The sequence below is a fragment of the Erinaceus europaeus genome, chromosome 5 (genome assembly GCF_950295315.1).
Source record: "Erinaceus europaeus chromosome 5, mEriEur2.1, whole genome shotgun sequence".
Classification (NCBI taxonomy): Eukaryota; Metazoa; Chordata; class Mammalia; order Eulipotyphla; family Erinaceidae; genus Erinaceus; species Erinaceus europaeus.
The window spans coordinates 11074057-11097529 of record NC_080166.1 but is presented as its reverse complement, the minus strand read 5'-3'; the positions used below and the strand labels follow the sequence as shown (position 1 = coordinate 11097529).

At 58.9% G+C, this 23473-nt stretch overlaps 1 protein-coding gene across 11 annotated transcripts; it reads right to left on the bottom strand.

Annotated features, from left to right (window-relative positions):
• Positions 1 to 3333: 3333 nt before the first annotated feature.
• On the bottom strand, positions 3334 to 20810 carry CEP72 (centrosomal protein 72). 11 transcript variants are annotated; one of them, XM_060191076.1, is made up of 14 exons: positions 20709 to 20810; positions 18773 to 18900; positions 18021 to 18213; positions 17369 to 17477; positions 17082 to 17266; positions 16609 to 16776; positions 9421 to 9737; positions 9105 to 9207; positions 8662 to 8858; positions 5482 to 5602; positions 5055 to 5166; positions 4438 to 4462; positions 4206 to 4334; positions 3952 to 4087 (listed from the first exon to the last, which is right to left on the bottom strand). In XM_060191076.1, exons 1-13 carry the CDS (start codon positions 20785 to 20787, stop codon positions 4218 to 4220), a joined length of 1854 nt encoding a protein of 617 aa, XP_060047059.1. In that variant the 5' UTR covers positions 20788 to 20810; the 3' UTR covers positions 3952 to 4087; positions 4206 to 4217. The 11 variants fall into 11 exon arrangements, with proteins under 11 accessions (XP_060047052.1, XP_060047057.1, XP_060047054.1 ...); XM_060191069.1 differs by having other exon boundaries at positions 3334 to 4087; positions 4206 to 4462; XM_060191074.1 differs by having other exon boundaries at positions 3334 to 4087; positions 4206 to 4462; positions 9610 to 9737.
• Between the last annotated feature and the right edge of the window lie 2663 nt (positions 20811 to 23473).

Genomic DNA, 23473 nt, shown 5'->3' with positions numbered 1-23473 from the left:
GTGGGGGACCCTCAGACCCACTGGGAAGATATGGGGGGGGCTCAGGGAGGACTCAGACCCAGCCCCTGTGGGGGACACTCAGACTCACTGGGAAGATTTGGGGGGGCTCAGGGAGGACTCAGACCCAGCCCCTGTGGGGGACACTCAGACCCACAGGGAGGACATGGGGGGGCTCAGGGAGGACTCAGACCCAGCCCCTGTGGGGGACCCTCAGACCCACTGGGAAGATATGGGGGGGCTCAGGGAGGACTCAGGCCCAGCCCCTGTGGGGAACACTCAGACCCACAGGGAGGACATGGGGGGTTGTCTCAGGGAGCACTCAGGCCCAGCCCCTGTGGGGAACACTCAGACCCACAGGGAGGACATGGGGGGGCTCAGGGGGACCCGCATCCAGCCTCAGGACACTGCCATGTTTTAGAGGAAGTCTGAGCACTCAGGGAAGGTGGGCAGGTCCTTGCCAGGGACAGGCCGGGCTCAGGCCAGGCTCACCTGCCTTGTTCTTCCTGGGCCAGGGCCACACCCAGTGAGGGATCGAGTCTGCCCTTGGCCCCACAAAGGTGGCGCTGAGGCCAGAGGTGGGGGGTCTCCCAGTGAGCCCACTCTTCCTGCTGACCACTGCTGAGTGGGACACCCCTCCCCCAGACCTGGAAGGCAACAGGGAGAAGGCAAAGCCCGAGGCTGTGCACTTGGGAGACCTGTCCCCGGAGGACAGACAAGTGGAGTGACCTGCTTGCCCATGGAATGTATGCAGCTGTTTGTGCCCAATAAAGGTGTTTCAATGTGGCTGTCTGCAAGCACCCCCCACACCTTTGGCTCCTGGCCCAGCTCCGGCAGGCACCTCCCCACCCCACCCCACCCCAGAGGTGGGCCAGCCCTCAGCCGGGGCTGTTGGGGGCCAGGGCAGCCTGGGAGGGCCAGGTGCAGGCGTCCCAGAGTGGTCAGATGCAGGGAACCCAGGGCGGCCAGGTCGGGGCAGCCCTAAAGCCTGTGGCAGCTATCACAGCAGCCCCACAGTTAAGGCAGGTGCAGAACTCCCCTCAGCTGAGGGAAAGCAGGGACAGGCTCCTCTTGGGGAGGGGGGTCAGTGAGCACAGCAGACTTCTCCCTTGAACACTCAGCTGTGGCCCCAAAGCACAGCATCAGAGGGGATGGTCTCAGACAGAGGCCACCAGCCTTGTCACGGGGCCCCTGAGGGCCCGGGAGGTGGAGAGGAAGCCCCAGGCAAGTACAGGACCAGCCACAGGGCCTTGAAGCCACAAGACCCTGGTCCTGGCCTCATCGGGGCTGGGCTGCCATCTCCCCAGGTGCCAGCCTGGCTGAGGGGCCCCTGCCCCCAGAGAGCTGCAGTGGCGACAAGTCACAGGCCAGCGGGCACTGGCCACAGTGGGTCTTTGGGAAGCGGCTCGGAACGCCCAGTGTCTGTGACAGAGTCCACTTTTAGGTCAGGAGAGTGCAGGCCTTGCCGTCACAGGCCTTGGGGCCATGATGCTCCTCTCTGCCCTGTCTCTGAAGGAAGCCAGGGAGGTCATGATGCCCAGCCCTCCAGGCCCAGGGTCCATCTGGGCTGCACTTCAGTCCCTACTGCCAGGCTCAGAGGAGGCGGCTACAGCTCACTAGCAGGGGGAGCCGCCTCAGGCTGAGGGTCAGAGGGGACACTGTAGTGTGAGCTCAGACTGTCCAGGCAGAGGCCCAGCTGGTTAGCACACAAGGGGGGCAGCTGGGTGTTCTCTCCTCAGAGCTTGTGGGGGGGGGGTCTCTCAGTGGGAGGCTCCTCTCTCCTCAGGGCCTGTGAGGGGTGGGGGGCTCCTCTCTCCTCAGGGCCTGTGAGGGGCTCCTCTCTCCTCAGGGCCTGTGAGGGGCTCCTCTCTCCTCAGAGCCTGTGGGAGGTGGGGGGCTCCTCTCTGCTCAGGGCCTGTGAGGGGCTCCTCTCTCCTCAGGGCCTGTGGGGGGCTCCTCTCTCCTCAGAGTCAGTGGGGGGCTCCTCTCTCCTCAGAGTTAGTGGGGGGGCTCCTCTCTCCTCAGGGCCTGTGAGGGACCACTCTCTCCTCAGAATCAGTGGGGCTCCTCTCTTCTCAGAGCCTGTGGTGAGTGGGGGGCTCCTCTCTCCTCAGGGCCTGTGAGGGGCTCCTCTCTCCTCAGAGTCAGTGGGGGGCTCCTCTCAGGGCCTGTGAGGGGCTCCTCTCTCCTCAGAATCAGTGAGGGGCTCCTCTCTCCTCAGAGCCTGTGGGAGGTGGGGGGCTCCTCTCTGCTCAGGGCCTGTGAGGGGCTCCTCTCTCCTCAGGGCCTGTGGGGGGCTCCTCTCTCCTCAGAGTCAGTGGGGGGCTCCTCTCTCCTCAGAGTTAGTGGGGGGGCTCCTCTCTCCTCAGGGCCTGTGAGGGACCACTCTCTCCTCAGAATCAGTGGGGCTCCTCTCTTCTCAGAGCCTGTGGTGGGTGGGGGGCTCCTCTCTCCTCAGGGCCTGTGAGGGGCTCCTCTCTCCTCAGAGTCAGTGGGGGGCTCCTCTCAGGGCCTGTGAGGGGCTCCTCTCTCCTCAGAATCAGTGAGGGGCTCCTCTCTCCTCAGAGCCTGTGGGAGGTGGGGGGCTCCTCTCTGCTCAGGGCCTGTGAGGGGCTCCTCTCTCCTCAGGGCCTGTGGGGGGTTCCTCTCTCCTCAGAGTCAGTGGGGGGCTCCTCTCTCCTCAGAGTTAGTGGGGGGGCTCCTCTCTCCTCAGGGCCTGTGAGGGACCACTCTCTCCTCAGAATCAGTGGGGCTCCTCTCTCCTCAGAGCCTGTGGCGGGTGGGGGGCTCCTCTCTCCTCAGGGCCTGTGAGGGGCTCCTCTCTCCTCAGACACTCTCCTCAGACACTGCGGGCAGGTCCACCCAGCACCAGGGCAAAGGCCATACTCCCAGGCCAGGACACCTGGGGCTCACAGAGGTGGTTGGAGTCATCACACAACTAAGAGGGTTTCCTCAGAGCCTGTGGGGGGCTCCTCTCTCCTCAGAGTCAGTGGGGGCTCCTCTCTTTTCAGGGCCTGTGGGGGGCTCCTCTCTCCTCAGAGTCAGTGGGGGCTCCTCTCTTCTCAGGGGCTGTGGGGGCTCCTCTCTCCTCAGAGTCAGTGGGGGGCTCTCCTAGATGTCAGTGTCTGCCTCCCAGGCTGCGGCCCCCACGACGTCCCACCCCAGCAGGCTGTGGAGATGGCAGTGAAGCTCTAACAGTGGATGGAGGCAGCAAAAGCTGAGTGATAGCAACACAGGTGTGTAAAACCCTGGACACCATTCTCCCTCTTTAGCACCGCAGGCATCTGGCCTTTCACACCTGTGCAGGACGCAGAAGAAGAGGATGACGACAAAAAAGAAATGATAAATGCCATTGTTTACCAGTCACTGTGTGGATGGGTGGGCACATGCCGGACGCCACAAGAACCGGGCCAAGAGGCCCACTCTGGTCACTCAGAGCGGACACTGCGGGCAGGTCCACCCAGCACCAGGGCAAAGGCCATACTCCCAGGCCAGGACACCTGGGCTCACAGAGGTGGTTGGAGTCGTCATCACACAACTAACAGGGTTTCCACATCCCAGCGCCAGGGCTCAGAGACTGAGGTCCGCTGTCTGGGGCTGTGGCTGAGGGGCTTCTCTCTCTCAACAGATAACTGAACTTTAAGAGAAAAAGTGAAGCCCCAACAAGCCCTTTAGAAACGGCCTCACATCAGGTCCCAGGAACAGCGTGAGGCCTCTATAGGAGGGACTGGAGTGTGGACAGACCCCAGAACCTCTACGTGCCCACCATGCCCTCGGGTGCTCTCCACCCCAGGGATGGCCTCTGTTCAGGGTGTGTCCCCCAGCCCGTCCTGGATCCACCAGCTACACAAACCCTGTTGGCAGATGGCGTGACCCCCAAGACTCGGCACTCAGGTCTGCAGTACAGGGCTGACGGGGGCTGGCGGGGCAGGCCAGACCCCAGGCCAGGGTCATCCTGTCCCTGCTGCCATGCAGCCACGGGGGCCAGAGGGAGGGAGGAGGGCGCGCTGTACTGAGAGCTCCCCCACCAGGACGGGGGAAGATGGTGCCACCTCCCCTGTAGACAGGACAGCAGCTCCATCTTCTTCCCCTGCGGGGCGGAACAGCAGTTTGGGCCTCCCCTCCCCTGCGGTGGGACGGCAATATCCTCTGCCCGCATCTCCCCTTTCCCCCATGCGGGTGCAGAGCAAAGGGGAGCCTGGGCATACCTTGGGGTGGCATCAGGGGGAGCCGGGCGGGGCCAGGCCCAGGGTCTTCTTGAGCTGCCGGTAGCTCCAGTGCAGCTGCTCCGTCTCTGCCCGGTGTTGTGCCCGCGCGCGACCCAGTTCCTGCAGCAGCTGCTCGTTGGTGCCTATCAGGGAGCTGCGGGACAGCGGCTTCACACACCTGCATGCCACCCCTGGGCCCACCAGGGAGCTGGGGGATAGCGGCTTCACACACCCGCTCATTGGTGCCCACCAGGGAGCTGCGGGATAGTGGCTTCACATACCCGCTCATTGGTGCCCACCAGGGACTGGGGGTTATGGCTTCACACACCCGCATGCCACCCCTGGGCCCACCAGGGACTGGGGGTACGGCCTCACAAGCTGCCCACCTCTCAGACCACTGCATCCAGGTGCAGCAGGGCCCACAGAGAGGGACTGGGACCAGCACACGGCGAGCCTGTCCCTACCCAGCCGGGGAAGGGCCCCTCCTAGCCCCGCTGGGCACACAGCACCCTCACCACCTGCCACCTGGTAGTGGCTGCAGGGAGGGATCAGGTGCTGAGCCTCTTCCCAGGAGTCAGCCGGACTCGCGAGACATGGGTGGGCCACCCTCCGTCGGCAGAGGACACACCGTGGCGCGGGGGCCAGCTGGAGCCACCCCCACGGCAGGCACAGGGCAGTTGCTGGCAGCCCCCTGCTGAGTGCTGTGCTGGACAGCAGGACAGGGACACCACAGGTCTGGCCAAGGGGACAGCAGGGTGGGCACAGGGCAAGGGCCTGGCCGAGGGGCAGTCTCACTCCCACCCCTGGTCTCTCTAGCCCCGTCACAAGCAAAAGCCAGGGTGGCCGCACCTGTGGCTGTCCTGCAGCATGTGGACAAGCTCCTGGACCTTGTCGTACTGGCCCAGGTGCTGCCGCAGCTCCACCACCTCCTCAGTCAGCCTCTTCACGCTGCTCTGCAGCCCTGGGGACAGGGACAGGGACAGGACAGGAGGGGGGTCGGACGGGGTGGTAACAGGGGAGGGCAGTGGGTGCAGGTGCACCTGTTTCCCAGGATGGTGGCCCGCCCACTCCAGTCAAACACCAGGTAACAGGTGGCAGGTGGCAGACGTTGCAGACTGGAGCTGGCACGGCATCCAGTGTGGGCCGAGTGGCAGAGAGCTTTGGGCACAGACAGGCTGAGGTCTGCATACATGTGTCCATTGTTCCTGCTTCCCGGGCAGGGCAGCCTGGCTGTGTGCCCACGCCCCTGCCCCGAGCCTGGCCCTGTGACACCCACCAGCGATCTGTGGCTGCAAGGCGGCAGCGTCTGAGCTCCTGGCCTCCTTCAGGCTGGATAGTAGAGACTTGAGGCTGTCATTGTCACCCAGGGCCCTGTCCAAGCGCCGCCTCAGGTCCTCCTGCGTGAACAGTGGGGCTGGGCGGCAAAGACACAAGGGCGTGGGGGGGGGTGGGGGCGGATGGGGCCACCGCCACACACACAGCAGCTGCCAGCAGCCCTCCCGTCACCCCCCCCCTCCAGGAAGCCCCACGGCCTCCAGATTGGCCATCCCCTTGTGTGATCGCGGCCCTTCCAGACCAGGTGTTGTGTGGGCTCTCACCCCACCTACAGAACGAGAGAAATCCCACCGCTGACAGGACCCAGGCCCAGGTCAGAGGTGTACAAGGCCTCCGGGGTCTGCACCCCTGTGCCTCTTGCCCAGGCAGGGTCCTGCCACCTGGTGCCGGACCCCTCACCCCACCATGGTGTCTGGTGCATGGCCTCTGCTGGGGGCACCTCTGAGACTCCTGGGGGTGTGGAGAGCTCTGGGGGAAGGACGGGGCTGAGGTGCTGCTCACGGGGGCCGTGGTGCAAGGGTCCTGGGCGGAGCTGCAGCCAGTCAGCCCTGAAGATGCGAAGCCCACTGGTTTGAGCACGGGGCTGCGGGCTCCTCAGGACACAGCCGCGCAGAACTGCTGTGCCATGCCGTGAAGAACTGGAGGAGGCCCCATGTCACCAGAACGCAACGTCAGCGAGAGGAGACAGGGCTGTGCACTCATAGCTTACACCTGGGGTGCCCGGGTGGCCTCACTGCCCCTCCGAGAGCTGGGCCATTTCAGTGCCAACCCTGAGGGCTGCCCGTGAGGAGCTCAGGAAAGTGGCCGTGCTGTGAGTGGGGGCTGCACAGCAGGGCGCTCTCCCGGAACCCCTGCACCCCAGTCGGGACAGCCTCTGTCTGTGTCCTCTTCACTTTCCCTCTGTTTCTCATGAGTGAGTGGCCTTTAACCCCTGGCACATTTACTCCCAAGTAGCTTATTCTTGACATCATTGCAAAGAGGCCATTTCTTGGCTCCCCCTCAGGCTGTCCTGGGACTGGCTGTGGGACCTTGGGGAGCTCCCGTGACCGCGGCACAACTCCTCTCTCTGGTCGCCATGCCTCTGGCCGAGCCGTGGGAGGGCCACCCTGCGCAGCTCCAGGCTGAGGGAGCAGCAGTCCTCTACCTCTTCAGCTGTTTTTAGCAGGAATGCATGCGGGGTCCTGCCCAGCTGCTCCCCGACTCTCGGGGCTCCCACCTAGTCAGTGCCTGAAGTGCCCTGCACTGGGGGCTTGCTGTGTTCAGGCTCAGCCTCCCACTCTGCCTTCCTGCAGGGGGTTCTCCGGGTGCCTGTCTGACTCTGGCACCACCATGCTGACTTGTTCCGACCCGTCGGCCTCTGGTTTATGGACCCAGCATGCTTCTGCTGCTTAAGCGCAGAAGGAGCCTCCGGGAGCATCGAGGCTGTAGGTCTCCACTCCTCACAAGAGCGAGGCTTCTGCTCAGCAGTGCAGCTGTTTCCCTGGGTGTGTTCACGGTACTTCTTCTTAGTTCAGTCTTGGAGGCTGTGTCCCCAGGAAGCTACCTAATGTGTCCACAGCTAACTGACAGTCTTTTTGACCCAACTCTTGAGACCTCCACTGGCTGACTCCTTTCATTTCTGACACTATTTGAATCTTCTCTTTCTTCCCTTACTCCAACAAAGTATTTTCTCTTTTCTTTTGGATAGAGACACAGAAATCAAGGTGGAAAGGGAGACAGCGGGACACCTGCAGCCCTGCTCTACCATTTGTGAAGCTTCCCCCTGGAGGTGGGGACCGGGGGCTCGAACCCGGGTCCTTGTGCACTGTAATGTGCGCACTTAATTGGGTGTGCCACTGTCTGGCCCCTTGTGCCCATTCCTCAATATTGCTGATCTCTCCCTGTTCTCTTTGTGTTCTGAGGGTCCAGCTCTGGTTTCTATTGTTTCATTTTCTGCTAACCTCACTCTTCTTCCTCCAGTTTCTCCAGCTGTGAAGTTAGGTTTCCACTATTTGAGATAGTCTTTCTTTCTCTCTCTTTTAAACAGAGTTCTTTTTTTTTTAAAAAAAATTTATTTATTTATTCCCTTTTCTTGCCCTAGTTGTTTCATTGTTGTAGTTATTACTGATGTCATCACTGCTGGATAGGACAGAGAGAAATGGAGAGAGGAGGGGAAGACAAAGAGGGGGAGAGAAAGACAGACACTTGCAGACTTGCTTCACCACTTGTGAAGCGACTCTCCTGCAGGTGGGGAGCCGGGGGCTTGAACCGGGACCCTTACACTGGTCCTTTGTGTTTTTGTCACCTGCGCTTAACCTGCTGTGCTACTGCCCAACTTCCTTTTTTTATTGTTATAGTTATTATTGTTGTTACTGATGTTGTCGTTGTTGGATAGGACAGAGAGAAATGGAGAGAGAAGGGGAAGACAGAGAGGGGGGAGAGAAAGATAGACACCTGCAGACCTGCTTCACTACTTGTCAAGCGACTCCCCTGCAGGTGGGGAGGAGCCGGGGGCTCGAACTGGGATCCTTATGCCGGTGCTTGCACTTTGTACCACCTGTGCTTAACCCGCTGCGCTACCGCCTGACTCCCGAGATAGTCTTTCCATAGTTTCTTTTCTTTTTTAAATCCGAAGCAACAAGTAGGTTCCCCTTTTATCACTGTGTAATCATAATTCAGTCGTAACTGTGTACGACACCCCACAGCCAGGTCAACTTTCTCATTCTTTCTATTCTAGAGAGATCGGGTGGGTGATGGGGAGAACCACAGTACTGCTTCACCACGTGTGGCACTCCCCGGCTCCTGGGGTCTGAGCCAGGGCCTCACTCAAGGAAGGTACAACGTGTGATGGCCTAGCAGAGGCAGCCCAGGGCCTGGTGGGCCCACTCTGCAGCCTGGGCTCCGCATGGCAGGCTGTGTGGGCGCTGGCTTTCCCGGGCTCCTTGCTGTCAGTCAGGACAAGGGGTCCCGCGGCTGGTCCAGGCAGACAACTACAGAGACCCACCCCACCGTCCCCAGCCACCTCCCTCCTCGGGGTCCTAGGGGGAGACACCGAGGACACACTGCCTGGAGCCGGCACAGGCCGGGGGGGGGGGTTGAGCTGGGTAGTGCTGTGGGGGGCTGAGCTGTAGACCCCACTCACCAGCTCCTTTCGAGTGTTGCTCAGCTCCGCCTGCACCTGCCCCATCTCCTCACGGTGCCGCTGCTGCTGCTCTGCTAGAAGACTCTGCAGGGACTTGTTCTCCAGAGTCAGGTAGTTAAGCTTCTCAGTCAGAACCGAGGACTGGTCCTCAGATGCTGCGGGTTCTCGAAGAGATGACAAGACGTGCTGGGCCTGAGCTGGGGAAAGAGCCAATGTGGGGGACTAAGACGGGGAGCAGAGAGTCCACACACCTGGAGGAACAGACAAGGGCTCCCCAACACTGACACACCTGAAGCAACAGGTGAGGGGCTCCCAGCAAGCCAGAACGGGTGGGGAAGCTAAGGGTCCCCGCACGCCCTCTGCCCCAGGTGAACACCTTCCTCCTGTGCAGGAGCCCCTCCCTCTGGGGGGCCCTTCCCCTGTGGTAGGAGCCCCTCCCTCACCCTGGAAGGCCTCATCATCGCCCCAGTGCCCATCCAGCAGGCCCAGCAGCATCTCCGGCAGCTCTGTCCCGGGGGCCTCCTTCCTCCCGGGCCGCGGGGACACCTGGGAGATAGCGGGGACCCAAGTTGTGACATGCTCCCCTGCCCAGCACCTGCTTCAGGCTAGGGGGAGCCCATGGCAGGAGGGCCTCACCCCTCCCCTGGGGCTGTTCCAAAGGGGGGAGCCCCACCCCTCAGGCAGGCCCAGGGGGCAGGGAGTTCCACCCCTCAAGGGTCCCTGCCCCATCCCGATGGGGCTCAGGCACGCACCACCCACCGTGGGCCGTGGCTCGCTGGCTGCACTGGTGCTGGGCGGCCACGGCCTCTCGGACCCCAACATGTCTGAGTGGGCGCAGGTCTTCTCGCTGCGGCTCCCAGAGCCACTGTGTCTGCTTAGGCTGGGCTCGTGGCTCGAGGCTCCCTCGGGCCCCTCCGAGCAGCTGGAGCACTCCTGCTCTGACAGCACCTGGAATCTTCCTCCCGGCAGTCTCTGCTTCCTGCGCCTGTCAGGGCCAGGCAGAGGGGCGGACACCTTCTGGGACGACAGACTGGACTTCTGAGAAGACACGGCCGAGTCCTCCACATCTGTGGGCTCTGCAGCCAGGAGCATGCCGTGAGCCAGCTTTCAGGCCAGGGCACACTGGCCAGGTGTGTGCAGGTATGCAGGTGTGACAGTGCAGGCCCCTGCGGCTGTGCTCTCCTGAGCAAGAACATTTGCTTCACTGTTCCCCAAACACAGCAGAGCACAGCCAGCAGGGGGCAGCAGAGCCTAATTGCCTGGGAGGGTCAGGAGCGCTGGGGATGCTGGACAAGACACACTGTATGAGCAAGCTGTGCGCCCAGGGACATTCACCTGTGGGCACTCACACGGCGCGGGGACACACAGGGCCTGTGTGAGGGGACACAGTGTGTTGTGACCCCAACAGGAGTTTGGGACTATTAGCACATGAATGACATCAGGCTGAGGTGGGACACACAAAGGGGAGGTGTAAAGCAGGGACTTGGAGCAGCTGGCTCTCTGGCTGCTGCAGCTTCTCCTGGGCAGAAGCATCTCGGCGGAGACGCCCCAGGTTCCGCCATGGCTACTTCTCCTGGGAACTGAACACGTGACTCTGCTCGCCGGTAAACCTTCAGGTAAACTCCTGTTTCTAAGCCACCCTTTTTTAAGTTAAATCACATCAAATGGCGCCTCAATGCGTTGCAATTTTTTTTTATCCCACCCCTATTTTCAGTTGGTTGACTTTAATTTCACCCTACCCATCTTAAAAAAATATTTGTTCCTGGGAGTCGGGCGGTAACACAGCGGGTTAAGCACAAATGGCACGAAGCACAAGGACTGGCCTAAGGATCCCGGTTCGAGCCCCCAGCACCCCATCTGCAGGGGAGTCGCTTCACAGGAGGTGAAGCAGGTCTGCAGGTGTCTATCTTTCTCTCCCCCTCTCTGTCTTCCCCTCCTCTCTCCATTTCTCTCTGTCCTTGATTAACCCGCCACACTACTGCCCGGCTCCCTCACCCTACCCATTTTTTGTTCTATGCAGTTTATCTGTATCTCCCACATGTTGAGTCCACTTTGATTTTCCCTACTGCGGGTCCCAAAAGTGTTTCAGTGGTTACCCATTCCTTTTTTTTTTGTTTGTTCTTCTGCTCAAAGCAGTTTCTCCTTGACTTTTATCTACCACACTTGTTATTTTTTTTACCCGAAGGCTCTTTATCTGCCCTTTCCCTTTTGATTTGACTTTAAGCTGATTAGGGACCCAACAGACATGCTAATTATCGGTAAGTGACCGACAATTAATTTTAAGCTTTCTTTCACTCTCACCCTTTCTAAACCGCCACAATGGGTACTGCATTCTAAAGAAGACAGTTTTCACCTAAGACAGTTGAAAGTGACTTTAAAGAGAGGTAAAATTCAGTGTTTCAGCCAAGAATTAAAGTTGTAAAATGTAACAGAGGTGGTCTCTGGACCTCTTTCCAAAAATACAGCTCTATCAGTTGAGATATGGACACAAATTGGAGATTATTTACTGAAAAATATTGGCCTAGTCACAGCAAACAGGTTAATAAGCGCGGCCTTTCTGCTCTAAATCAGCTGCAGGCTTTTCTGTAGGACTACTGCTCCCTAAAGCCTCCTCCTCCTGCTTTGAACTCCACTTCTCCTGCCTCCTCTTCTCAGACACAAACGGTTCCTGTCAGGCCTGAAACCCAAGTGTTCTCACACTTCTCTACTGAGCCTAACCCAGCTAACCTGCCTCTATCTGGACACCCTTCCTTCTACTGTCTCGCTATTCCTTACACCACCCCACCACCACAACCTCCATGCAGCCTCTGACACCTCCACCCCCTCTTCCTGTGAGGTCAACATCCCCCCTTCCACACACACTTCAACTGGCTACCCCGTGACTCCACACCATTTAATCCAGTCTTACCTCTACTACCTCTTCCTAGGGTCCCAAGTGACTCATTCAACTGCTTCCTAATTCCTCCTCATTCTCCCTTGCCTTCACCCACTATAGACCCAGGTTTGCCTGCTACCAGTGATAAAAAACAGAAATTCCTATTGAGTGAGGCCTTGAACTCAATGCTTTTCCTGTCCTCACTACAGGGGGAGGGGCTGAGATGAAACACGAAGCTTTGCCCTCTCAGGTTTATAAAGGTCTCAGACAGTCAGTTAAGCACAGTGGCTTACAGGCTCCTTTCACTGGGGGCTGTGTCACATACATTGCAGACACTGACTGTCTTCTCCTGACTGGAAACTGGTGAAAACTGTAGTGCCAAATTCTGCGAGTGCTCTGTGGTTTCATGAAGACAAAGAGTTTGCTACAGCTCTAGCCATACAGAACAAAAATCCCCCCAATCAATTAGTGGGTGAGGGTAATTTTGCCTCTCCCAGCGAGCAGATGAACCTCAGATGGAAAGGGATGCGGCTTGCTGCCCAGGCAGCACTTAAAGCTTGGAATGAAATCCCTGATCCAAGCACTCCGGCTGGTTCCTTCAGAGCTATCTTCCAGAATGCTACAGAATCCTACATGGATTTTATTGCTAGATTACAGGAGGCGATTGACAAATTGGTAACAGAGGCCGCAGGAAATCCTTACCAAACAATCAGCTTTGTAAAGGTGTCCTTGGACCACTTACGGGTCAAAATTTAAAGACTGCTCAGTTGATCAGGCATGTAGTGTGACTGGGACGCAAACCCGTAAGGCACAGGTCATAGCCGCAGTAAATCATGCCGCCATGTCGCCGGCTCAGCACAGGCGATGCTGGGTTAAGTGCAACAATGCGGGTCACGTCCAAAGAGACTGCAAAGCTAATTCCCCGCAGCCTAATTGTAGATTAAATAGAAATGATAGATATTCAACCCCCCCCCCCATCTATTAAATGTCCACGTTGTAAATAAGGCTTTCACTGGGTGATCCACTGTCCATCCAAAACTTATGCAGGAGATAATTTTCTACCAGAGAACAAAAAGCAGGGTCCTGGCCCTCCAGCTCACATGGCGGTGAGACTATTGGATGACTCTAGGATAGCCACTTACTACAGGCATGATCTTAATGGGCCGCTTAACCGTGTCACTTAGTCTTTAAACTTCTAGTCTAAGGGGACGTGATTTATTTGAATATGCTATTATACTCACCTGTGTCTTTTAGTCAAAAGTGAATAGAAACTGTATCCACCAGTGTCTGGTGTCCTCTCCTCATAGCTTTTACAGATGTTTTGCTACTGTGCTCTAGTTAACCTCTCTAATGCTCAAGCACAAACACATTCTAGAAGTCTTGGTACTGACCATGCAGGAAAAATAAATCTGTCCTATGCCCTATGGCACGTGAGCTACACAGTATACCCCTAACCCTATTTACAAGGCCACCAGTGACCCTGCTAGGATGAGGGCGCATACTGACCAGCTAGTAATACCCAGTTCTTCCCTTACCAAAGTGCCAAGCTCTAGTTAAATGACTGGCTATGGGAGTCGGGCGGTGGCGCAGCGGGTTAAGTGCACGTGGCACAAAGCACAAGGACCGGCGTGAGGATCCTGGTTCGAGCCCCGGCTCCCCACCTGCAGGGGAGTCACTTCACAAGCGGTGAAGCAGGTCTGCAGGTGTCTTTCTCTCCCCCTCTCTGTCCTCCCCTCCCCTCCCCTCTCCATTTCTCTCTGTCCTATCCAACAACGACATAATAATAACTACAACAATAAAACAACAAAGGCAACAAAAGGGAATACTTTTTAAAAATTTTATTTATTTTCCATTTTGTTGACCTTGTTTTTATTGTTGTTATTGATGTTGTTGCTGGATATTAGACTGACTGCAGCCCTGAATATGTTTCTAGATGAAGGCTTCTTTTTTTAAAAAATATTTTACTTATTTATTTAGATGCAGGGAGAGAGACACACACAGAGAAACACCAGAGCATTGCTCAGCTCTGGCTTATGGTGGTGCGGGGGATTGAACCTGGGACTTCGGAGCCTCAGGCATGAGTGTCTCTTTGCATAACCATTATGCTCGCTTCATTCCTGTCCCACATCTTGGAATCTGAGTCTATGCCCAAAGTTTGGCGTCCTGCGAAGATTATAGCGGTTTTGAAACCAAAGAAAGACCCAACACTGGCCGCCAGCTATAGACCAATTTCTCTCCTCTCCGTGTGTTACAAACTCCTTGAGAGGCTGCTTCTGTCACGTATTTCTCATCTTACAGAGAAATTCCTATCACCCGCCCAAGCTGGTTTCCGCCCAGGAAGATCTACCTGTGAACAAGCCCTGGCCCTCTCAACTTACACTGAAAATGGATTCCAGAAGAATTTAAAGACGGGTGCTGTCTTTGTTGATCTCACAGCAGCCTATGACACGGTATGGCACCGTGGTCTCCTAGTCAAGATCTCAAGATGCCTGCCTCCATGGGTGGCCAACACTATATCGTTTCTTCTCCAAAACAGAAGATTCCGGGTGCATCTGGGTGACAAGTCTAGCAGATGGAGACTTGTCTCAAGTGGCCTCCTCCCGGGCTCTGTTCTGGCTCCTACGCTATTTAATATTTACATCAGTGACCTCCCAGAAACTTCTTCAAGGAAGTTCATCTACGCTGATGACATCTGCTGTGCAACTCAGGCATCCAAGTTCGACATCCTCGAGGAAACACTCACAAAAGACATGTTTCTGATATCTGATTACTGTAAAAAATGGCGACTAATCCCTAGCACTGCAAAAACGGTATCATCTGTTTTCCATCTACACCATGCCTCGGCCTCGCGTGAGCTTAATGTGCAGCTTGGCGATACGAGAATCCGGCATGAAGACCAGCCAGTCTATCTTGGCGTTACTCTCGATCGCACTCTGTCATTTCACGAACATCTCATAAAAACTGCAGCAAAGGTGGGCGCGAGGAATAACATCATTGCAAGACTGGCCAGCTCCTCATGGGGCGCGAGTGCTTCCACACTACAATCATCATCTTTGGCATTATGCTATTCCACTGCAGAATACTGTGCCCCAGTATGGTTCCGTAGCCCCCATGTCCACTTGGTCGATTCCAAATTATATTCCTCCATGAGGATAATTTCTGGAACCATCCGTTCCACCCCGGTTCCATGGCTGCCAGTTCTTAGCAACATCGCCCCGCCAGATATTCATCGGGATGCGGCATCATCTAAGTTCATTTCCCACGTCTACGCTCGACCGGACCTGCCAATATACGCGGATATCTTCACCCACCCTGCCTAACACTTGACGTCTCGTCACCCAATCTGGTCCCCTACGCCTACACTGAACTTCTCTGTTCCAGACTCTTGGAAACAGAGTTGGCAGTCAGCTGAGGTAAAGAACAAGCACCTCATCACAGACCCCTGCAAGTGTCCACCCGGCTTTGACCTAGCACATTATGATTGGGCCCTCCTCAATCGCTATCGAACAGGCCATGGCCGGTGCGCCGCTATGTTCCATCGCTGGGGAGCCAGAGACGACCCGAACTGCCCCTGCGGCTCCAGACAGACTATGACCCACATAGTCAACGACTGCCACCTCTCCAGATTCAAAGGAGGTCTCGAAACTTTACATCAGGCTCAACCTGATGCTGTTGACTGGCTACGGAAGAAGGACAAACGCTGGAAGAAGAAGCACACGAATGGCGTCACCCTGAGGCGGGACACACAGAAGGGGAGGTGTAAAGCAGGGACTTGGAGCAGCTCGGGCTCTTTGGTTGCTGCAGCTTCTCCTGGCCAGAAGCATCTCGGTGGAGGTGCGCCAGGTAGACCCCCTACAGCGATGAGCAACCTTTACCAGAGCTGATAATTGTTTATCTTTTTTAAATTTATTCATTTATTCCCTTTTGTTGCCCTTGTTGTTTTTATTGTTGTTATTGGTGTCGTTGTTGTTGGATAGGACAGAGAGAAATGGAGAGAGGAGGAGAAGACAAAGAAGGGGAGAGAAAGAGAGACACCTGCAGACCTACTTCACCGCTTGTGAAGCAAACCCCTGCAGGTGGGGAGCCAGGGACTTGAACCAGGATCCTTACTCTGGTCCGATAATTGTTTGTCTTATGGGACTAAACTTTTGATAACTATACTCAGACCTTACAGACCTAGTGTACTCTTTTTTTAAAAAAAATTTATTTATTTATTCCCTTTTGTTGCCCTTATTGTTGTAGTTATTATTATTGTTGTCATCATTTTCGGATAGGACAGAGAGAAATGGAGAGAGGAAGGGAAGACAGAGAGAGGGAAAGACAGACACCTGCAGACCTGCTTCACCGCTTGTGAAGCGACTCCCCTGCAAGTGGGGAGCCGGGGCTCGAACCAGGATCCTTAAACCGGTCCTTGCACTTTGTGCCACCTGCGTTTAACCCGCTGAGCTACAGCCCGACTCCTCCTAGCGTACTCTTAACCCTTGATGATGATTGCTTATTTTGTGTATCTAAATATATGCCCCATGCTTTTGTAATGCCATAATAAGCCTCGTATTACTTAAACCCGTCCCCAGCTCCCCACTGTGAATCCTTTTATGTGCCGCAGCTCCCCAAACCCTTTTAAAGTTAAATTTCAACAGAGGGGACCATTGGGCTTGTGGTCACTCTGGGCATGGAGACACACTGGGCCTGTGTGAGGGGACAGGCACATGATGCTGTGCAGGTAGGGACAGGATTCTGCCTGGAAGGAGAACCACGTGGCCTAGTACGGGACACACTGCTGTAAGATCCTGCGGACAGAGGGACAGTGTGTGTGAACACGTGCAGGTGCACACCTCTGCATACGGGTGGGACACACCTGGCCCGTGCCATAACCATTCTCTCTGGGGAGTCCCAAGATCACCCACCAAGGAGAACAGTGAAGCCCTGGCCCAGATGGCCTCAAGTGTCCAAGGAAAGTGGGGGCGCTTGAGGACAAAGGCTTCCTGACTAAATGCCCTGGACGTCCCCACGAGAGACACCCACCGCAGTAATAAGACGCGCAGAGCTGGAGGGCAGCAGTGCAAGGTTACCTGGGTGCCCGGGGCAGGGGTGGGCCACCGGCTCTCCACAGAACGGGCTCTGCAGCTCCCTGTCCATGGTGCAGGCCCAGGGGCCACCATCCAGCCTGTCCTGGCTTGTCCAGGCAGAGTCCCCGCACTGGAGCGGCAGAGCATGGGGGCTCAGCAGGGGTCTGCACACTGCAGGAATACACGGTTCTCAGCGGACACACGGATGGGGGTGGGGGTGGGCTGGGGGCACAGGCCTGGGCAACAGAACCCCAGTGGCCAGAATGACTGCTCACTCCAGGTTCCTGAGACCACGTGCCCTGGGGCTGCAACCCTTCACGGCCCTCTCTGTCCCTCAGCTGCTCCGAGGAGGAAGCAAGACCCCCACCACGGGGCGGCTGCACTGGGCACTGATGTGTCCTGAGACGAGAACCCCTTACCTCAAGTCTCCCACAAAGGGCCACCTGCACCCCATCCCTGGGCCCTGGGGCACCCACCAGGGGCACTGGCGAGGGCAGCCCCACACTCCTGGCTGGAGCCCTGGCTCCTGGGAGGGCTGCTCAGGTCCCACTGGCACTCAGCAATGAGGGTCAGCACCGCCTCGTCGTCCGCGTCCAGGACCAGGCCCTGCCTGGCTGAGGGCTCCGGGGGCTCCGGGCAGCTGGCCCTGCAGAGTGGGGGCCTGTGGGGAGAGCGCCATGAGCTGCCAGGACAGACTGATGGGCAGGCCTGCCGACCGCCGCTGCCACCTGCAGACTCCTACTGTGATGAGGGGTGCTCTCACCTGCGGCCTCTCTCTGTGGCCAGAAGGCTCTGCGTGGAGCCGAGTGATTCCTCGGAAGCAAAGTGCAGCTGGGATGCTTTCCGTTCACTCTCTCTCACGGGCCGGTCATCTGGGGGGGACGTGTAAACCAAGCGTGACAGCGCGAGGCAGGGGACACCGGGACAGGCCCCGAGCAGTGCTCCCACACGTTCTGGAACCTTCTCTACCTGGCAGCCCCAGAGCATGCTCCAAGGGTTCCAGACCCTTGCCAGGTGGCTGTGGGGACCAACCTCCCCTCAGAGTCCAGGGGCCACAACCAGACACACTCTGGGACACTGTCACCAGGCCTAGTGCCACAGCTGCAGCTAGGTGACAGCAAGCCACCGAGGCTCCCGCCCATCTCAGCTGCTACCTAGGGCGGGTCCCACAAGCCTGGCCCAGAGGAGACGCCTGCCTCTCTCCTAGACGACAGTGCAACCCCTGAAGGGCCCAGTCACACTGCCCCCAGCAGCTGGAGCTGTGCCCCAGAGACAGGAGGACATCCTAGTGCTTCCCAGGGCGCACATGCACAGCCCCCCAGAGGCAGGAGGACACCTAGTGCCCCACCAGGGCACTGTACACAGCCCCCCAGAGGCAGGAGGACACCCCAGCCACCCCTCCCCCCCATGCTCACCGAGCCTCCTCAGTGCGGGCAGCGCGTGCACCATGAAGAGCCGGTAGTGGCCGGTGGGTCTGGCCACAGGGTTCAGGCGCAGGTCCAGGGCATGGAGGCAGGGCAGGCAGCGCAGCCGCAGGGCCTCGGCCAGCGTGGGGATGCAGTTGTGGTAGAGGTTGAGGCTCTCCAGCCCCACCAGGTACTCGATGCCCTGCGGGGGGTGGGGGCGACACAGCCATCGGCACCCGTGGACACGCTCGGCCCCGCAGGCCTCATCGTGCTCGTGGGACCCGGGGCCAGGTGTGGGCAGTGAGTGGGCAGGACCCTGCAGGCTACGGTGTCCAGCCCCCCATGAGCAGAAGCGAGGCGTCGGGCTCTCTCAGGCACCTAGACCTCGACCTCGCCTGGTCCCCTGGAGACACAGCAGCCGGCTCCACGACAACAACCGGCCAAGAATCTTGCCCATGAGCGGCAGGGGCACCAGACTCGGGCTCGTGGTGACCCAGCCCTACCAGCAGCTGGCAGCCCTGCACGGGGACGAGGGACAGGTGGCCGGAGAGTGACTCTCCATCCGGAATCAAGGGGCTGGAGGGAGCGCACCGGGTAGGGAGCAGGCTTTGCCACTGCACAGCCCGGGCCAGGGCCCCAGCACCCCGTGGAAGGTGCCACGGCACTGGAGGAGGCCCGGGGCTGTATGAAGCGGCCCGGAGAGGTGAACGGGGCCTGTGCGGGAGCCTGCTCCGCTCCACGGACCAGAGCCGAGGACTCACCTCTAGACTCACCAGGGAGTTGCGAGAGAGATCCAAGGACTTCAGGCCCGTCAGGTGCCTCAGAGAGTCCCCCAGGTGAGTGAACTTCTCCTGGTAGGTCCCAGGAATAGACAAGGACCGGAGTTCAGCTAGCATGGAAACACACGATTTTAATCTAGCCTTGAGCTGGAAACACACGATTTTAATCTAGCCTTGAGCTGGAAACACACGATTTTAATCTAGCCTTGACCTGGAAACACACGATTTTAATCTAGCCTTGACCTGGAAACACACGATTTTAATCTAGCCTTGACCTGGAAACACACGATTTTAATCTAGCCTTGAGCTGGAAACACACGATTTTAATCTAGCCTTGAGCTGGAAACACACGATTTTAATCTAGCCTTGAGCTGGAAACACACGATTTTAATCTAGCCTTGAGCTGGAAACACACGATTTTAATCTAGCCTTGAGCTGGAAACAAGCCGTCATGAGAGAAGCAAGACACAGCAGCACCGTAAGCTGAAAACTACTCACAACGCAACCGTGTGACTCGAGGTCTGAATATCGTGTCAGAAATCAGAAACTGCACCTCCAATTCCAGCTTCTTTACTGCCAAAGGTCTTCCAGACCTCACCCTGCTGCTCCCCCTCCCCCAAAAAGCAAGCAAACCACCCCCACAAGCGCCTGCCGCTAAAGGAAGCTTCCAGAGCCGCACCAGCTCGGGCGGGGCTGGGGACGCTCATATCCCAGGGCCAAGGGCACGTCTCGGCACACGCTTTACCTCGTCAAGCCCTGGGTTCAAGTCCCCAGCCCCGAGGGGCACCGCGTGCAGGAAGTCCTGAGCGGCAGGGCAGTGCTGCGGCACCCGCCTCTCCCCTCGGGCTCCGGCGCTGCCCCAGACAGAGGCCGACAGAGTCCAGGGCAAGCCGAGGGGAGAGCAAGTCCACCTCCCTACGGGCCGGGCCATCAGGACGACTGTCCTACTGTCCTGCTGGCGGCACAGGGAGCTGGGCCCTGGGCAGAGACGGTAGCCTGTTGAAGAGGGTGACGCAGGTGTGCAAGGAGTCAAGGGGACTGGCAACCCGGCCTGAGACGCCCGTCTGTGCTGGGGGCTCGTGGAGACACACAGGAGACAGACGCGGCAGCTGCCCCCAGGGGACACACAGGGGTGATGGGGTCAGGGGGTGACTGGGGTCAGAGGGTGATGGGGACACAGGGTGACTGGAGTCAGAGGGTGATGGGGTCACGGGGTGACTGGAGTCAGAGGGTGATGGGGACATGGGGTGACGAGTCAGAGGGTGATGGGGACACGGGGTGACTGGAGTCAGAGGGTGATGGGGACACGGGGTGACTGGAGTCAGAGGGTGATGGGGACATGGGGTGACGAGTCAGAGGGTGATGGGGACACGGGGTGACTGGAGTCAGAGGGTGACGGGGACACGGGGTGACGAGTCAGAGGGTGATGGGGACACGGGGTGACGAGTCAGAGGGTGATGGGGACACGGGGTGACTGGAGTCAGAGGGTGATGGGGACACGAGGCGATGGGGTCCACAGACAGCACAGACACCGCTGCTGAAGGAAGCTTCCAGAGACGCACCAGCTCGGGCGGGGCTGGGGGCCCTCATGGGGCTGGGGGCCACGGGCACGTCTCGGCACACGCTTTACCTCCGTAAGCCCTGGGTTCAAGTCCCCAGCCCCGAGTGGGCACCGCGTGGGGTCACGGGGAGATGCGGTCAGGGGGCCCGGGTCTGGGAGAAGAACTGGGGACAGAGTGCCCGGGGTCGCGGGTCACGGGTGAACGTTCCCCATACTGGAAACCCCGCCTCCGGCGTCCGCCCCGCCCCCTCAGCCGCCCGCAGCGGCGCCCACGCGGAGCTCAGCCCGGCTTCCGCCGAGGACACACGTGCTACCCCCGCGGACCCCGGGGCCGCCCCGACACGCGCCCCGCCGCACCCAGGCCGCGGAGGGGCCCCACGCCGCTCTTCTCCCGGATCGCCTCCTCTGTCAGCACCAGCGGACCCGCAGGCGCCATCTTTCAAACGGCAGGACGCCGACGCCGCGCACGCGCAACCGGCGGAGGCGGGCGGGGCCGGGCCGGGCTGGGGCGGGGCGACGAGAGCGGGCGTGGCCGGGAGGGGCGGGGGGCGAGGGCGGGGCCGGGAGGGGCGGGGCACCGAGCGTGGGCGGGGCGACGAGAGCGGGCGGGGCCGGGAGGGGCGGGGGGCGAGGGCGTGGCCGGGAGGGGCGGGGCGCCGAGCGTGGGCGGGGCGCCGAGAGCGGGCGGGGCCGGGAGGGGCGGGGCGCCGAGCGTGGGCGGGGCGACGAGAGCGGGCGGGGCCTGCCTCCTGGGCGGGGCCACCTGGCGGCGGTGGGGGGATCCCAGGGTCGCGGGGTCTGGGGACAGGGTCGCCCCAAGGCGGCCGTCCTCTTGCTCGTCCGTGCCAGCCCCTGTGTGGGTGAGGCTGCCCTGTGTGGCAGGGGGCAGACTGGGACATGGGGACAGGCGAGGGCAGTAGCGGTGGGCAGGCTCACAGGCCGTCTAGGGGCTGTGCCCGGCGCTCACCTCCAGTCTGGGTGCTGCCATGCCCCGAGGGACAGGCCACGCAGAGCCCCCCAGAGCCACGTCGTGTGCGTGGAGGGAAGGGCCGGCGTCCTTTCCACACAGGTGCCACGTCACGTGGAGTAACCGGACGCGGCTGCTGTGCAGGGCTGGACGGGGCCAGGAGGCCGCCGGTGCCAAGGCCTGGTCGGATGGCACAGTGCCCTCGTCACTCCGGTGTTGCCGCAGGGCCCTGCAGCCCAGGGAGCCTGCCCACCACCGCAGGGTAGGAGAGCGGGAAGCTGGCCAGACACCCCACGGGCTGGGTGTCCACACTGGACTTCAAAGCGCGGCCATGGTGAGTCAGCCCTTTGTCTCTGTATCTGCACAGTTGTTCTGGTCCAAAGCAAAGCTATTGATCTAATAGCAGAAAAGTGTGGCTAATTGGTTTTTGATGGCCGCTGCTTCCTGCTCCCCTCTCCCTGGGGCTGGGCCCGAAGCCAGGAGGCTGAGCAAACACCCACAGGACCTGGGCCCTTCCGGTGCTGTGCTCCAGGGACCCTGAGAGCGGCGCTTCCAGCCCTGGGACATGCCGGTGACACCGGGGACCCTGTCCCACTTCACCCGGACACCCTCCTGTTCACTTGAGCCTAGAGGCCGGTTCACTCACATGCAGACCAGAGTTCCTTACTTTCTTACAAAGAGCTGGGGAGCACACCCGAGGCTGAGCGGCCTCCCAGTCCTTCACGTCTTCATTCAGAGAGAGTTCAGAAAGAGAGAAAGAGGAAGGAAGGAGAGGAGCCACACTTTGCTCCACCATCCATGGAGCTCCCCCAGTGCTGTCACGGCTCTGTCATGTGTTGCCAGGGTTGAGACTCAGGGCCTCACAAGTGGTACACTTGCCATCCGACAGCAAAATTTGCTTTTCTTTCTTTTCTTCTTCTTTTTAAAAAATATTTTTATTTGTTCACTTATTATTGGATAGAGACAGAGAAAAATTGAGAGGAGAGGGAGAGATAGAGAGGGAGAGACACCTGCAGCCCTGCTTCACTGCTCATGAAACTTCCCCCCTGAAGGTGGGAAGCTGGGCTTGAACCTGGGTCCTTACACACTATAGTGTGTGCGCTTAAACTGGTGCAACACCGCTTGGCTCCTTCCTCTTCCTCCACCTTTTCCTCCTCTTCCTTTTATTTTTTATTTTTTATTTTCCTTTTTTGTTGCCTTTGTTGTTTTTGATTGTTGTTGTAGTTATTATTGCTGTCATTGTTATTGGATAGGACAGAGAGAAATGGAGAGAGGAGGGGAAGACAGAGAGGGGAGAGAAAGATAGACACCTGCAGACCTGCTTCACCGCTTGCAAAGCGACCCCCTGCAGGTGGGGAGCCGCAGGCTCGAACCGGGATCATTACGCCGGTGCTTGTGCTTTGCACCACGTGCACTTAACCCGCTGCGCTACTACCCGACTCCCCTTCTTCTTTTAAGTAATGACCCCGGTGGTCAGGACACAAAGCTCTGTCACCCCAAATCATCCTCAGGGTCCTCTTTCCTCTCCTCCAATTTCAGGTAGCCAGCCCTCCCCCCAAGACTGCAGGGTGCCACGGCCCTCTGTCAGCGTGTCCCTGGCCCACGCTGGGAGGAACAACAGGTCATGTCTAGTTGGGGGCACCGGCCACTCTCTGTGGGTGCTGTTGAGACGGAAAGGGACAGTGGCGGCAGTCAGGGAGAGGTCCCGGGCAGGAGACCAAGAGCCCCTCGGTCCCCATGTCACCAGGAGACCTCACGCTCGAGATGTCCCCGTGAGCCACACAGAAGGCACTTGGGAAGCTGCTGAAGCGGCCACAGGCCCGGCTGTGCAGAGGACACAACGCTCACGCAGCCGTCAGAGGGACCCTGCAGGGACTATGAGGTGACCACGGGCCCTGCCTGGGAAGCCTCCCCCAGACCAGAGATGATTTTCCCCTCCCAGGGGGAACCTCACTAAAAGACCCTCCTGCCTCTGTCCCCTCCCCTCCTGGGGCTACTCTGTCCCCATAAACCTGACTGTGAAACCTCAACACTTCGCCCTCTCTCTGTCCCTTCGTCCACCTCAGTGACCACCACCCGTTCCAGGGTGCAGGAACACAGGAACCCAAGGAACTCTGGAGACAGTGCCGGCAGGGGCAGCGGCGGCAGGGCAGGT

Bases quoted from the DNA above. Each gene is read 5' to 3' on its own strand.
- CEP72 (XM_060191069.1), bottom strand. From the start codon at position 20,787: ATGGCGCCTGCGGGTCCGCTGGTGCTGACAGAGGAGGCGATCCGGGAG. The intron at 17,267-17,368 runs GTGAGAGCACCC...CTCTCCCCACAG, and splicing joins GCCACAGAGAGAGGCCGCAG to GCCCCCACTCTGCAGGGCCA. The intron at 9,208-9,420 runs GTGGGTGGTGCG...GCTATCTCCCAG, and splicing joins CCAGCGAGCCACGGCCCACG to GTGTCCCCGCGGCCCGGGAG.